Source organism: Centroberyx gerrardi, chromosome 22 (genome assembly GCF_048128805.1).
Source record: "Centroberyx gerrardi isolate f3 chromosome 22, fCenGer3.hap1.cur.20231027, whole genome shotgun sequence".
Lineage (NCBI taxonomy): Eukaryota > Metazoa > Chordata > Actinopteri > Beryciformes > Berycidae > Centroberyx > Centroberyx gerrardi.
The window spans coordinates 8,708,464-8,722,879 of NC_136018.1; the positions used below are offsets into that span (position 1 = coordinate 8,708,464).

The following is a 14,416-nucleotide window of genomic DNA, read 5'->3' on the forward strand; positions in this document are numbered from 1 at the left end:
ACACCTCATTCTCAAGACAGGAGCGCTCCTCCTCGGGTCATCTTGCAAATCCAAAGTGAAATTCATGCACCACTCTCCTCTCCCAGCGACACCTCGCTGTCACTGACACTTACTGGGCCTGGCACAAAGCACCAGCTGCATTCATTTAGCGCAACCCCTTGTCCTCCAGAAACAAATCCCTTTACCCCTGCCGCACCCACTTTGTTGGCAGTCGGCATCGCCACTTCGTAAAGATAATGGAACAGATGTAGGTTGTGCTCAGTGATTTTGGGTGGCCAGTGAAGATAATCAAGGTAATGACTAATTACTGACAAAGCTATGGAAGTAATTGCTTCTTATTGATCTGTTTTCATTTATGGGCTGGAGTTGTTGTGAGGCATCCACAGCATATTTTCTTGGATTTTGATGACATCTTTTGACTTTGATTACCTTGAAACACGCAAATCCATTTAGTGCAGGAAAACCATACTGCAAAGAGAAATGTTGCATATACAAGTCAAAAGTTTGGACACACTAAATTTTTCTTTATTTTTACTATTTTCCACATTTTTACAATAATAGTAAAGACATCAAAACTATGAAATAACACAAATGGAATTATGCAGTGACCAAAAAAGTGTTAAACAAATCAAGACTATCTTATATTTTAGATTCTTTAAAGTAGCCACCCTTTGCCTTGATGGAAAGGCAAAGGCTTTGGAAAGAAATTCATACATAGGCATCAACTTCACTATTTATATTTGTCTAAGAAACAAATTTCAAGCATTTAAGCATAAGCCTTTAGATCAAAAATGGCTTTAAGAAAATGAAAAACATAGTAGGCCACATTCAATCAGGTGTGTCCAAACTTTTGACTGGTAGTGTACTAATAATAGTATATTTGTGTTTTTGCGTACATCAGCCAAATAAATTATGAAAGAAGTCCTTTATGAAAAGATTTCTTCTCCATATTAATCTTTTCCATGACTGTGGTGCAGTTGTGCAGCTTCTGAATTCCCACAGTGAGTGTCTTAATTGGAACATGCATGTGGTCCAAGTTGTCCTTCCTGTGCAGAATGAGAGCCAACCAATGAGGAAGAAAAAGATTGGTGAGTCCTGAGTTGCTGCCTTGGAAGACTGAAATGTTCCCTCACATGAGCTGCCTTGCTGGCAACTGCAGCCGAGAGATTTCCAATCCTGCTGCCAGACATACGTTCCCCTAATGACTGCCTGCTTCTCAGAAAGGTGAAAACACACAACCAGCAGGAGGAATCCAATCATGCCTATAAACCATAACCAATTACAAGAATCCCCTTTTGAATTTGATCATATATTATCCTATCCGGTCGTACCTGTCTAGTTTCAGGTTTAATGCGCTTTTGTCTGCATAATTGGAGCAAGGAGATTCCAATTATATGGGCGTTTCCAAACCTCCTAGTGATTCATATGCAACACACAGTATTTCCACCTGAAGAGGGCGCCCTTACAGTTCAATCAAGCGCCCTTTACCTGCCTGTGCAGAAAAGGTGTGAAGTGGTGTCAAGGGTGATGTCTATTTGGGACAAAACTGAAGTCTATTATGACTTTATTGAGTAACAAGAGTCTACACACAGTTTATATGCTTTTTCATATTCAAAAATGTATTAAATCAAATGAGTGAAGCATAACAGGAGTGTAGGATGTTTAAACCTTTTGTCTGGTGGCAAACAGAGGGTCTAAAGCAGCTCATGCAGTCTCCCAAAGCTTCTCTGACTTATACATTTTTCACATCACTCAGTCGCCTCTTGGCAGATAGAGTGCAGATAATATCCCCAAGGCAAATCTAAATGCCTCACCGCCAGCTGGAGAAATGCTTTGTTTGCCTGCTAGACCATCAGAGAGAGGAAGACCATTGGCTCTGACGGGCTGGTGACGGTGGGAGCGGGACTGGGGGAGCGCGCTGTCTTCTCCGAGAGCGCAACTCACACACGGACTGGCTGCACCTCCTTCTAGTGGGATGAGACCAGTGCGCCGGACTGGGATGACCTCTGTGTTTTGAACTGTGTTGCTTTTTTTGGGGGGAGGTGGAGGAGGACGGCGACCTGTTAGGACGAGCGTGTTACTACCCACATGCGCGCAGTCTGGCATACTTGGGGACGCACACACTCACACACACACTCACACACACACACACATACATACACACACACACACACACACATGCACACAAACAAAACAGCCCAGTGCAGCGCAGACAGGTTTCGCTTTTCTCCGGGCTGTTTAAAAGAAGCCAGGCGGCAGAAGAGTTACGGAGTCAATGAGAAAGCGGTTTCGGTGCAGGGGGAAGACACCTCTTAATCGAGCGGGACGTTAAAAAAAAAAAAAAAAAAATCAGCGGAACTTGGATATGGCGGGTGTGAAGACATTCGACCTTATCGTTGGAGTTGTTTTAGTTTTGCAATGTCTGGGGAATGCGTTTCAAGACCAAGCCGAGCTCTCATCCAACGGTAAGAACCAGTGCCTCATCATTATATCACTGTAAGACCTGTAGACGAGTGTGTTAGAGGTCCGCGTCTTAATTACTGGAGCTCCTGCACAAGTCAGGAGGGACAATTGCGTCTGCAAAACATGCGGGATAATATGACTTGTCACAATAAACTGAATGGGAACAGGCGCAGGTAGAGTGCAGCGGGTTGAATTTTTCCCTTTACCTCTGTTTTGCTTTCCCATCAGACTTAGCACTGACTTGATTTTTATTTATTCGTCGTATTATTTTACGATCTATTAGATTGTAATTTGCATAATTTTTTCAGCAAGGCAACGGACCAGGTGCATCCGATCATATAGACGTCTTCTCTATTCATCCGTTTCAGATGCGTTATAAAGGCAAAGGGTGGGTGCGTGCGTGCGTGCGTGCGTGCGTGCGTGCGTGCGTGTGTGTGTGTGTGTGTGTGTGAGAGAGAGAGAGGGGGGGGGGATGCTCTTGCTATTGTTCCCAGCGCTGTTTGTTTTTTTATTTTATTTTAAGGATCATTATTTATGTAGGCTAGGCTGTCATGACCTAGTAACTTCCACTTTTTTCCTTTCTAGATCAAAGACATAATGTTTTGATTATCATATTTTCACAGCAATTACAGGGTTGAGGTTTTCTTTTTCATCTTTTTTTCATGCATTATCTTCTGAACATGATTGTATTTTTCAGTCAGATACGCTACACCATTCACAATATACACTCATGCAGAATCAGAATGATGTGGGAATCTCAATCGGATGTGTTTCTGAAACTGTCCCTCTCTGTGTGTGTGTGTGTGTAGGTGTGTGTGTGTGTGTGTGTGTGTGTGTGTGCTGTCTGGCCATAGCACAAGCTTCTGCATTTATCTGTCCTGAGTGATGTGATGGAAACAGGAAGATAAGAGGCGAATGAGTGGTTTGCCCTTGTGTCTCTTCTCCGTCATCATGACCTAGAACATCCTGTAGCCTGGGAGTGTCATCAGCCTGCAACTTTTAACACACTTGAAATCAGGAACCGCCATGTCAGAGAAGCTGACAGGGAGGAGAAGGCAGGTGCTCTGTGTGGAGAAATCCATGGAAGTCCTGCAGTGTGAAAGAGGGAAAACGGAAAAGCCTAGATTATCCCATTCCCATCATTCAAGTGGTGCTGCTGGATGTCTGCATGCTCTCGCTCTGTCGGGGCCCTTGATTATAAGAGAGAATCAACACTGGAGGATGAGGATTGGAGTGTGAACAATAACCCTACTGTAAACCTACAGTAGGCTATAGTCCCTCTAATCTGAAATCTAGTCCATTCCATAGTGAGCGCAGCGCTCGGCCTCAGACAGACGGCCGGGGAAGTTCATGCCAACATTGGTTCTGTTCACACAGGCGCGCTCTTGTTTCCCAGGGCATTTATTGCTGGCAGCGAATTTTCATCACGTATCGGATAGTGGTTGGAGAAATGCACGGCTGCTGACAGTGACCGTAAATTAAAACCGTGTGTGTGTGTGTGTGTGTGCAGACCACAGAGTTACTGGAATGTATGGTTCAGTTTGGGAGAGATGCTAGCAATAATGTGTGACCATTCACACAGAGACACTTGCACACACACATATCCACACACACACACACACACACACCGTTTCAGTTTTACAGCCAGGTACTCAGTCTTATTAATGAACGTGATCAATCTCCTGACCCGTGCTGTGCTCTGGATCATTTGACATCAGAGCCTTAGGAAAAATCAACAGCTTGTTTTCCCTTTACGCAACCTGGAGTTTGTGTCTCTCATGGGGAAGCTGTGCCAATATGAGGCACTTCAAAGCGTTCACAGATTAAGGAAAGGCCTGTGCAATGAGATTCCAGCTGCAACAAATATTCTGTAAACCTCCTCATCCATAAGGAAGAGGACATCTATCCCTCAGAGCGATTCACAACTCCATCTCCTGCTCGAGTCGGAGACGGTTAACTGTGGCCCCCCTCGCTGCTTGAGTCCCACAGTATGTAGGACAGTATTTTTAGAGGTGCTTCCCTTGTTGTAGACTGACCTCGACTCTTCGCTGCTGCTGCTGCTGCTGCTGTAAGGAGCAGCCCTGTCCTTTCCTTAGATAGGGTATTATTAATAGACAGGAGGTGAGCCCTCCACTCTGTTTAAGTCCACTGGGAAGAAACTGTGCACCATTCTTGTGCATCATTCTCGTGCATCATTCAAGCTTTCAGACTCTTGGAATGCATTGGACCGGTTCCACTAGAGCTGAAGACGTGAGGAGAGGCTGCTGTGGGTTATAAAGGCACGTTAAGGCGTTCGTGCAACTGCATTGACGCAAGCAAGCACACAGGAGGAGACAGACACAAACACAGAAAGAGGACACACACATGCAGACGCACTTTCCTCCCCTCTTAGTTATCAACTAGATGAGCTGTGGAGTACATCTGGACGACATTACGCAACATCCTGTGAGCTCAGCGTATTGTTTTTGAAACTGTGGCTCTGTGATGTTCCCCCGGTGATACCAGTGGCACACGCACACAAGGAGGAGAAGCTCGGGGCTGATTGGGGGGTTCATTTGCACTCAGGTGTTTGTTTCTGGGAGTGGAAAAGATGTTCTGTCAAAGTCTGGAGTGTGTGTGTGTGTGTGTGAGAGAGAGAGAGAGATAGTGAACGAGAGAGAGAGAGGGCGTGAGAGAGCGAGCGTGAGAGAAAAAGTCTTGCACTGTGTAATGATGCGGTCTGATTTAAAAGCCTATGCCGAGGGCTGTTAATGTGCTAAGATTGTGGCTGTGTGTGTGGAATTCGCTCCGCTCGGGGTCTGTGTGGGTTTGCTGCCGCGCGGAGCCGAGTTCGAGAGGGTTCGGAGGTGGATAGGGGGTTAACCAGGACAGGCAGGCAGCGATACGGAGGTCTATAGCTCCACCGACCCGCTCCTCATCCATCATAATGCCAGGAGCTGCCTCTGCAATCATACAGACACACACTCAGACCTGTTCGCGCACACACACGCACTCACGCAGACACACACGCTTTCAGATATACACACGCAGGCACTTGAGTGTGTGAGTGCACAGAAACAGTCGAGACATGCCTGCACAGTCTGACCTTCATGACAAACACTGTCATACTGCTGCTTTCTCTTTGTCACGCTTGGTCACAGGGACAATTCCCGGCAGAAACTGTCTACAGAAGAGTTCTGTCCTTTCCCAAAATGGGAGGTCCAGCTTAGCCTAGTTAGGGTGTGTGTGTGTGTGTGTGTGTGTGTGTGTGTGTGTGAGGAGTTTATAAGCCTTCTTGGAATCTCACTCCCCCTCACCCCACCCTCCTCCTCTCTCTTTCTGACATTGCACATTTCAGAACAGACAGACTGAGCTGGCCTCTTTATTGGCCCTCTGAATGACCTGCTGAAAGGATCTGCCATGAATGGATGACGGGGGTGGGGTGGTATGAGCCGCGGTGGGGTGGGGTGGGGGGCGGGGGGGTGGTGGCAGAGGGAGGGGTGGCAGCTAGCAGTGGTCTGGGGTTTTTTTGTGCGGCCCTGTATGTGGTGACAGTGGGCCAGGGCGTACGGCACAGAGGCAGGGTCAGGATCGTCCCCGTCCCGGCGCACAACACCGGCACCAGGCTCTTGTATTAGTCACGCCTGGCCCTTGTCACTGAGCGTCCCGCCCCTTTGCTCCAGGAAGGAAGCTCAGTCTGACTGCTTCAGGCCTGGAGCGGCGCACCCAGTTCAATAGGCCCAGAGACAAAGAGTGAAGAGGCCACTAGTTAATGAAACCCAGTGCTGTTAAGCTGCTCTTTAGGTTTTGCACCCATTGTCTTTCATGTGCTTCAAAAGCTCTTTCACTTCTAATTGTTGCATTTGTTGAGTTATCAGGCTTTTGCTTTGCTTTTTAATGGCATCTCCTAGAAGTTGCAGTAATCACTCCCTGGCATTTGTAAATTGTACTCTGTGTCATTTTGTTTAGTTTATTTGATTAATAGAGCCACATAATAGTGGATCTTGTCTATCAAGCCACTGGAAAAGGTCAAAAACGAGCAGGGGACTTGTGTTGGTTAAAGTGGCCTTGTCATGAAGAGATATACTGTAGATCTGAATGCTGCGTGCATGTAATCTTGATGGGAACGCTCAGCATTTTCCATTCATGATAAACACTTCTTTCCGCAGATGATTTCATAGCTGCCAGTAGACCACAGCTTCGTCCACATTTAGGCGATTATCTGTTCCTCCTGCTGTCTCTGCTTCTGGATGCTGCCGTAGGAGATGCTGGAGTTAAATGTTTTTTTTCTATTTAGGTCGGAGGAATTTCCTTTTCCTTCGCCTGCAGGGGACAGTGTGAGACGATAACGAGGAAGGGAGATTTAATAAAAAGGCACTTCCCCTTCCCTGCTGACCAGTCTCACCGTGCAAGAGAGGAGAATTACAATATGCTCTCACAGTGGTGGTTTGCAAAAATACTACAATCTGAAGTACAGTGGGTGATGATAAGAAGCACAGAGATGAATACTGTAAGAGAAAAAACAGATGCAGATAGATATTATAAATCATCAGTCTGTGATGTTCAGTGCCTTCCAGGAGTTAAAGTGTTGTAATTAACTTTTTTTGGCGTACGCACTTTCCCTTAGTCTGCCTCGTCTACTTCTACTTCAGTTAGTGATTTTGTGCATTTCCCAGAATGCCTTTCAGCTATCTCCAGAGAACAGGGGTAAGAAAAACACACTACCAAATAACAAATTGGGCCCAGAAGTGCAAGGTATATCACCAATAGCTGTTTAACAGTGTTTACCTGTAGGTAAGGGTGGATTTTTTCCTTGAAAGTTGTCTAATCTGGCCCAAGTTAACGTCAGTCATGCGCAGGGTCCTTTTCAACTTTATGTCTAGTCCTGCTTGTATGCAGAAGAGTGCTGGACAGTAGAATTAAAGCAGTTTTCATTCTGTCTCTACCTTGGGTGATAGAGACTGAGGACCTTCTGAGTAGCAGGCCTTAGAAGGGTTAAATACTGGAACTTTTAAACACGATACACGTCACTAAGTGCCTGGTATTTCATGGCATTAACCTACATTTCACATTGCTGAGTTTTGTAGGGAGAATAGCATAAAACGGCTCTCCGGTTGGTTGGTACTGCCTGGGCATACAGTGCATCTCTCAGCTGTGTGGTCCGTATCAGGAGTCCCTGTTGGCTTAAACCAGTTGAAGCGTCTGAGAGAGGTAATGATGTGGAACACAGATGGGAGGATAGTATGTTTTGTATAAACCTGGTGGAAAGGCATTTAGTTCCTTTATTTGTGTCTGATGGGAGAGAGAGACAGAGAAAGGGAGAGATGTGAGAATTACTTGTAGGCGTTATAGAGCCGCTGCATCATGAATTAGTGTGATTTATCTTTGCAGCCCATTTAAGCAAATTGGGAGCGATGATGATTTTTAGCTTCATCCGGGTCATTCTTTTTAGCACCAAGCCCCCTGCAGGTGCACACACAGCTGTACATCATAACACCAGGCGGCTTCTGTGAGTGTGGGAAATTATGAATGGTTCCCACCGCTCTTTCACACGACTGCACCAAAACGATGAAAAGAACCCAAAGATTTGATGTGCTCACTGAACAAAGTTGAAAGAACCCGACTCTCCCGAGGAGAACCAAGCGTTTGCATGCATCGCTATCATGAAGGGGAGGAGAGAGCGTAGCGTTTCAGGCTGTCCAGGCATGCTGGAGGAAGATAAGGGGCCGGCGGAGGACCCTGTCACCCCACCTTTCACCAGGCTTCATATCCCCAGCCCAGCAGGAACGGCGTCTCGGCTTTGTCCCGCAACCGCTGGTGTCACTCACTGGGTTTACGGCATGCTGCTACATGCCTTTGCCTATATGAGAAACTGTGTGAAAGTTTTCTCTCTTTCTCTGTTTGAATCCGTCTTACGCTCTCCCTCTCTCTCTCCCTCCCCCTCTCCCTCTCCCTCTCCCTCTCCCTCTCCCTCTCTCTCTGTCCCTCCCATATAATTGTATTCTCTCCTGTTTTCCTCCTCCTTACTCTTTATATTTGTTGTAAATTTGAAAGTCAGTGCTGACCTTACAGCAGTGCAGGACAAAAGCATAGAAAATGCAAAGCAAAGTTAGGTGGATAGTGGCCCAGAAAATGTTGCAGTATGCGACTGATTTCTCTGGTGTCTTTTTTGAGGTAGATTGAGTCAGCACAATGCAAAACACCTATATTTATTTCAGCGAGTGCGATCAAATTTAACCTGACCCGCAACTCAACCTCAAATTGATCTGTTTATCACACTTTGATAGCAAACTCACTCCGATAGCCATCAACTACAGTTTTATAACTTATAACCGTTGTTCCTTCCTTCCTGATTTAAAGCTGCCAGGCGTAACTTGTAGCTTTGGCTTTGCAATGATTACCCTGCTAATGCTGTATGCTTGAGTCTGTTAAAATTATGTTTTTAACTGTGCCAAGTGAGGCCTAGAAGACATTGATGTGTTTTCCTTGCTCTACGTCCAACAACACTGCCTTTGTTACTTTGCCCGGGAAGTGTCTCCACGTCCCTGTCCAACAGTCTCTCTTTCCCAACCAAACTCATCCTGACAATGAACAAGTATGCCCCGCAGCAATGGCAGTCTCGCAGTACAATTCACCCTGCACGACTTTGACTGGCCACAATCTTTTGGGTAAAAATGAAAAGGTCTACAACCACAAATGTATGTTTGCGTGAGGAAGCAGAGAATAGATTGTGACTTTGATGTCAAGATCAAAGCTTGTTTTCTATTTGCCACCTTTTATCTGCAATGCATACGGACAGAACAAATCCCTAAGATTCATAAGCTGGTGTTTGCTACTGTCATGTGCCTTTATTGCATGAGTACATTATTTTCTGTACTCACCGGACACATCGGATGTGCATAGCGTTTAGTTGATATTATGAAACACTAAATGCTGCAGAAATTTTAATGAACTCAGATTTATGGGCGCAGCAGCCCTGGGGGAATGAAACATTGCCAGTGTCATCTGTCATTGTATGTGTGGGAAAGGGAACGGTTAACATCGCTCTGTAACTTGTTTGTGCAAATGCACTCCTTGAATGAATCATGAAGATTCAACTCAGCTCTTGTAATACATCTGTAATGCTTGCTAGCTAGTTTAGGCAGGGATCTGCTAGTGTTGTTTTGCCATGTTAGTCAGTTGACCCTGCAGGATCCAGGACTGACTGGAATGGGAGGATCAGGGACTCTTCCCAGAAGCCAGTGCAGATTTCTGGAAGACATGCTCCTTTTTGTTTGGAGCATACGGCCTTGGACAAGCCTAGTCCAATGTCTCCCAGCTGTCCACCCTCTCAGTCTGCGCTGAGCTCATCCTGATGCAGTACACAGGAGACCTATCCCACTTGGCAGCTCAGTCATACTGGGAGTTTCACTGGCAGTTCATGTTGAAAACAGGCACAGGTTTTCATCTTTATCTCCTCTGTCTTCATCCTGTTAACCACCCATGCTTGTTCTGCTAACCTGATCAAACATGCTTGATGATACAGAGTTCATTAAACAAGAGAGGCACGGCCGGTTTAAGAATCAACAGGTGATTCTGGTAAATGAGGCGTGGTCGGTGCCAAGTGTTCGGGTTTCCGTCGGCTCGCCAATGCCTGCTAGCTGGGAGCTCAACCCAGAGCCAGAAACAAAGGCTGGCTTTGAGTCTTTGTGGTGATGAATTGCAAGGTGTAACAGCAGCCTTTGTATGTGTGTGTGTGTGTGTGTGTGTGTATGTGTGTGAGGGAGAGAGAGAGAGAGACAGAGAGAGAAAGTGAGAGAGAGACTGGTAGCACTTGGCAGGTGTGTGCTCTTGTGCTCTGCCCAGGTAACTGGAGACTCAGCAAGGCTTGTCTTAATCCAGCCGTATGCCCCGCAGTGAGTCTGGGAGTTAATTGCGTTTTGTTGTACAGTCTAGGATGTACAAACAACGGCCATCTTGATCTGGGGGGAGGTCTATGTGGTGAGGTTTACACATGTTATGATCCAGGGGCCACAGCACATCAATTTAATGGGCACAATAGATCAAAGTCTGTGTTTGGGCTCTGTAAGAGGCTGGACAATAAATTGGCTGGTCTGGAGACTTGCTCCCAGCATCTCTATTAGGTTCAGGTATTTGTTATTTTATGTATAACTGGGCATGAATGTGTCTTGTTAAAAACAGAAAAGCAACGTTCAAAGTCTGTTTAGCGCCTGCATTATTCTGCATTTTCCTTGTTTCCCTTTAACAGACAAGACAGAGTGTGAATGTCCCTGTACGAACAATCACTTTGGCTTCTTTGCCCAAGGAAGGCAGCTCTCGACAATTCCCTGACTCTTCCTTTAGGTTGATGGGTCTTTTGTCTCAGCTCAGCGCTCGCATCCAGCGTTCGCTCACACCTGAGTGTCAGTGAGAGTGAATCCTCTTCCGATCTGGGCCAATCCTGCTGAAGTGCTCTGTCACCTCTCCAGTGACTGTTGTACTGCTCCGGGTTAGAAATGTATGAGCTCCTCAGGAAATTTAAAGGTCAAAGCAGCAAGGCGTCATCTTGAAAAGGTAAATTACCTCCATTTTAGACAGCTAACAAACAATGTTTTGTCCAAGGAATTTGATGAATAGCACTTTGACATAAGGGGAATTCGTAGTCTTTGTGGCTCTTATAAGTTGTCCTCAGGTGGTGAGAGGAACCCTAACCTCATCAAAAAGTGGTAATTGACTCCCGTTAAAAGGCCTTTGTCTCCTGCACCCCAGAATACGCTAATTAGAATACTGAGTAAATGAGTGTTGGCAGTTTAATTATGCATACATTATTCATACCATTGCACACAATGGTAATAGATGTGCCCCTCTCTCTCAAAGGGGTGTGGTGGGAGGGTTTGACAAGTTAACAGTGTGACATAATGCAGTCAGTATGAGTGACAGTGCCTTCACCAGTAAAGGATGTGTAATTGATGGACGTCCACCTGTAATGATTGGAAAATAAGCTAAAAAATGTCACTTAGTTAGAACGTCTAATCTCAGTTTCCTGTTATTGTTCAACATACAGACAGAGTTGACTGGTTTATCATTGCATGCGTGTCCCACTGGACCCAAAATCTGATGCGTGTGTGGAGTAGAGTTCCAGATATTGATTAAATGTCTGGCTGGCTCCCCATTTCCCCAAAGGCCTCTGGTATCACAGACGCGTAAAGTGGTCAAGGTGCCAATGCAATGTGCATTATCACAACTGGGACTCGCACATTGCCAGCCCAACTCCATCTAAGTACATTTATTGAAGTCGTAAATAATGAGTTGTGGGGATATAATTTGAGGTCTGTCATGCTATAAATTTCTCCTCTGTTTTGTTTTTGGCCTTAAATCTGGAGGACCTGCTTCCAAGTGATATTGAAAGTGGTCAAATATGAAATGCCCTGTCTCCAGAGAGCTGCCAGGCCAATGATATATGCTCTCAAAATCCCATCTATCGACATGCAGCCAAAAGTAGAAAATGAGAGGTAGAGATATGAATATAAATTAGTTACTTGATGTCCTGTTTCCAGCCACAAGTCTGCCCCAAATGTCTGGAAAACATATTTATTTTCTTTTGAAGCATCCTACCTGTTATTGAGTCCTTCAATGATACTCTGTAATTTCTCTGCTGCTGCAAACCCAAGTGGGTCGGTGTTCATGACATAATGTGTTGTTTAATATGCCATTCAAAGTCGCATTGCATTCTGCTGCCAATAGGAGTCGATTTCATTTGAAATTAAATATCCTGCTGACAGATGTCCTGGTCAAAACAAAGCTATAATCCACTATGCCGTGTCCACTAAATTTAGAGAAACAGCTTCTGGTGCCTTTCAGCCTAGTTAACTAGCAGCAATTTTGTGGACATTTGGAAAAAAACATCCAGCAGGGAAAATTTAATTAACATTGGATTTGTGTTATCTTGTATTTGATACCTACTATGGATCAAATGAACACCATTCAGTGAGCCAGCATGCTGACCTGAACAGGAAATGACATTTAAAGGGACCTTTCCTCAAATTAAGACAAGAACGCAATGAAAACTGACCTGTGAAGAATGTAAAATGAAGTTATGATGAAGGAAATGAGTCAAAAAGTCAGCAAAACATCGGCGTTGTCCTGAAAGTAAGTTTGTGTTTTTACTGTGAACAAATTCCCTGCTGCCGAGGCTTTTTTTCCATTGCAGATGTAGGGCCGCATGCAGAGAGGAATTTCTGGGAGTGTTTCCCTCAATGGTTCAGAGGATCAGCTCACATCAGAGGAGCAGACCGGATCATCAAATCTTGTGCTGAGGAAAATACTGTGTTTTATTGTTTGCACATTATCTCTGCAAGTAATTAGGATTCACAGACTGAACTGATGAATTCAGAGAGTTTATTGAAAGGTCAGGCTCACTGTGCACTAGTGCCTGTGTGTGTGTGTGTGCGTGTGTGTGCGTGTGCGTGCGTTTGTGCGTTCTGTGTGTGTGTGTGTGTGTGTGTCCTGCCTCTGCGTGAGTTTATTGAGCAGCCACTTCACAGCGACCCATCAACAGCTGTCAGATATTGACTCTGCATTACAGGTAAACAGATGGAATGGATTAGTTATTTTGGGATCACTCTTCGCCGAGCTTCGTGGATACAAGGATAAAGATGAAGGTCAGAAGACAGATGGTGTGAGAAAGACGCGTGAAGGAAACGAGGGAAATGAGAAGAGAAGAACTGATTCCATCTGGGTGTATACCCAACATTTCCTGTTGTGCAGAATTTTGAAAGCTTAGATCAGATTCTGGCTCAGCGAGTTCTCAGATGCAGGGAGAAACCGGCTTTGATCAGACTGTCGAGCTATGTGTGTCTTAGCTCCAGTAGAGACCAGCAGAGACTCTCTTTCTGTCGGCGTACAATTAGGAACTCCTGGTTCTGTTTTCCCAGCTTCCTGTTAACGTGCCTGTGTCGCATGTGATTATCCGGGGAGCCGTAATGATTGGCTGCTTGTGCCGCTCCACAGTGGCCAGACCCCGAGCGGCTGACGGAGGATGTGTTTTTAATGAGCTGGAGGTCACGGTAATCCACTGCCGAGAACAGAGGCCGCTCTGCCGCCGCTCACATCTCACACCCAGAAAGTCTTCTCGGTGTAACCGGTGGTGGATGTGAGCAGCATGGAGAAAAATACTCCATTACAAGGCGTACAAGATCAGTCACACATACAGTATGTCCTATCACATGTTCTTTCCCTCTGCCTCTGCCAATCTCTTTCTCACACATTATCTCTATCCTCTCGCTCTTTCACTCTTCCCCCCTGCGCCTGCTCGTTCTCATTTCCACCTTCTTCCTGCCTCACTTTTTCATACTGGATGGTAGAAGATGAGCAGTCCTGAGAGTCTTTAGCCCTGTCACCCATCATCTGAGTTCAGCTGTCCAGCCCGTCCTTCACCCTCTGCCTGCTCTGCCAGCTCATCGCCTGATGAAGAGTCCCGAAATCAATACCTCGCTGATAGCAAAGCTCGCGCCCGAAGAAAGGGGATATGAATCAATAGCACACTAAAATCACACTGAGTCACCATGACACTGGTATCACAGCCGAACAAAATAAAAATAGCACGCTTATGGCTCACTGGACTGATGTGTCTGATAGCACATCTCACCCTCAGCCATACAAATGTGGAGCAAATGAGCCTTCTTCAGCTACTGACAGTGGAGCCTTGCTGGTGAAACGTCGGAGATGAGTTGTGCACAAACAGGTGTATGCGTGGGTGTGTGTGTGTGTGTGTGATGGGGGTGCGGGTGGAGGGTGGGGTATATGAGTTAGCTTAGTTCTGCTGGTTTTCTATCCTACCACTTATTTAATTGCATTCACATTGCATCCCAGGTGTAAATTAGTCCCTGATTAGATGGTTAGAATGAAACCCAGCAGGGATTTGAGTCCCTAGGACGAGGTTTGAGAACCACTGTTTTAGGATAATCTCCGCTGTCTTCAACACACTAGCGCACAT

General features: G+C 45.7%; 1 protein-coding gene across 1 annotated transcript in view; it reads left to right on the forward strand.

Moving 5' to 3' along the window:
* The first annotated feature begins 2,040 nt into the window (after window positions 1–2,040).
* Window positions 2,041–14,416, forward strand: part of plxdc2b (plexin domain containing 2b) — a 76,616-nt gene continuing 64,240 nt past the window's right edge. The window contains exon 1 of the mRNA XM_071912086.2: window positions 2,041–2,465. Coding sequence (XP_071768187.1) covers window positions 2,366–2,465 — 100 coding nt within the window. The 5' untranslated portion in view covers window positions 2,041–2,365. The remainder of the gene's footprint in view (window positions 2,466–14,416) is intronic.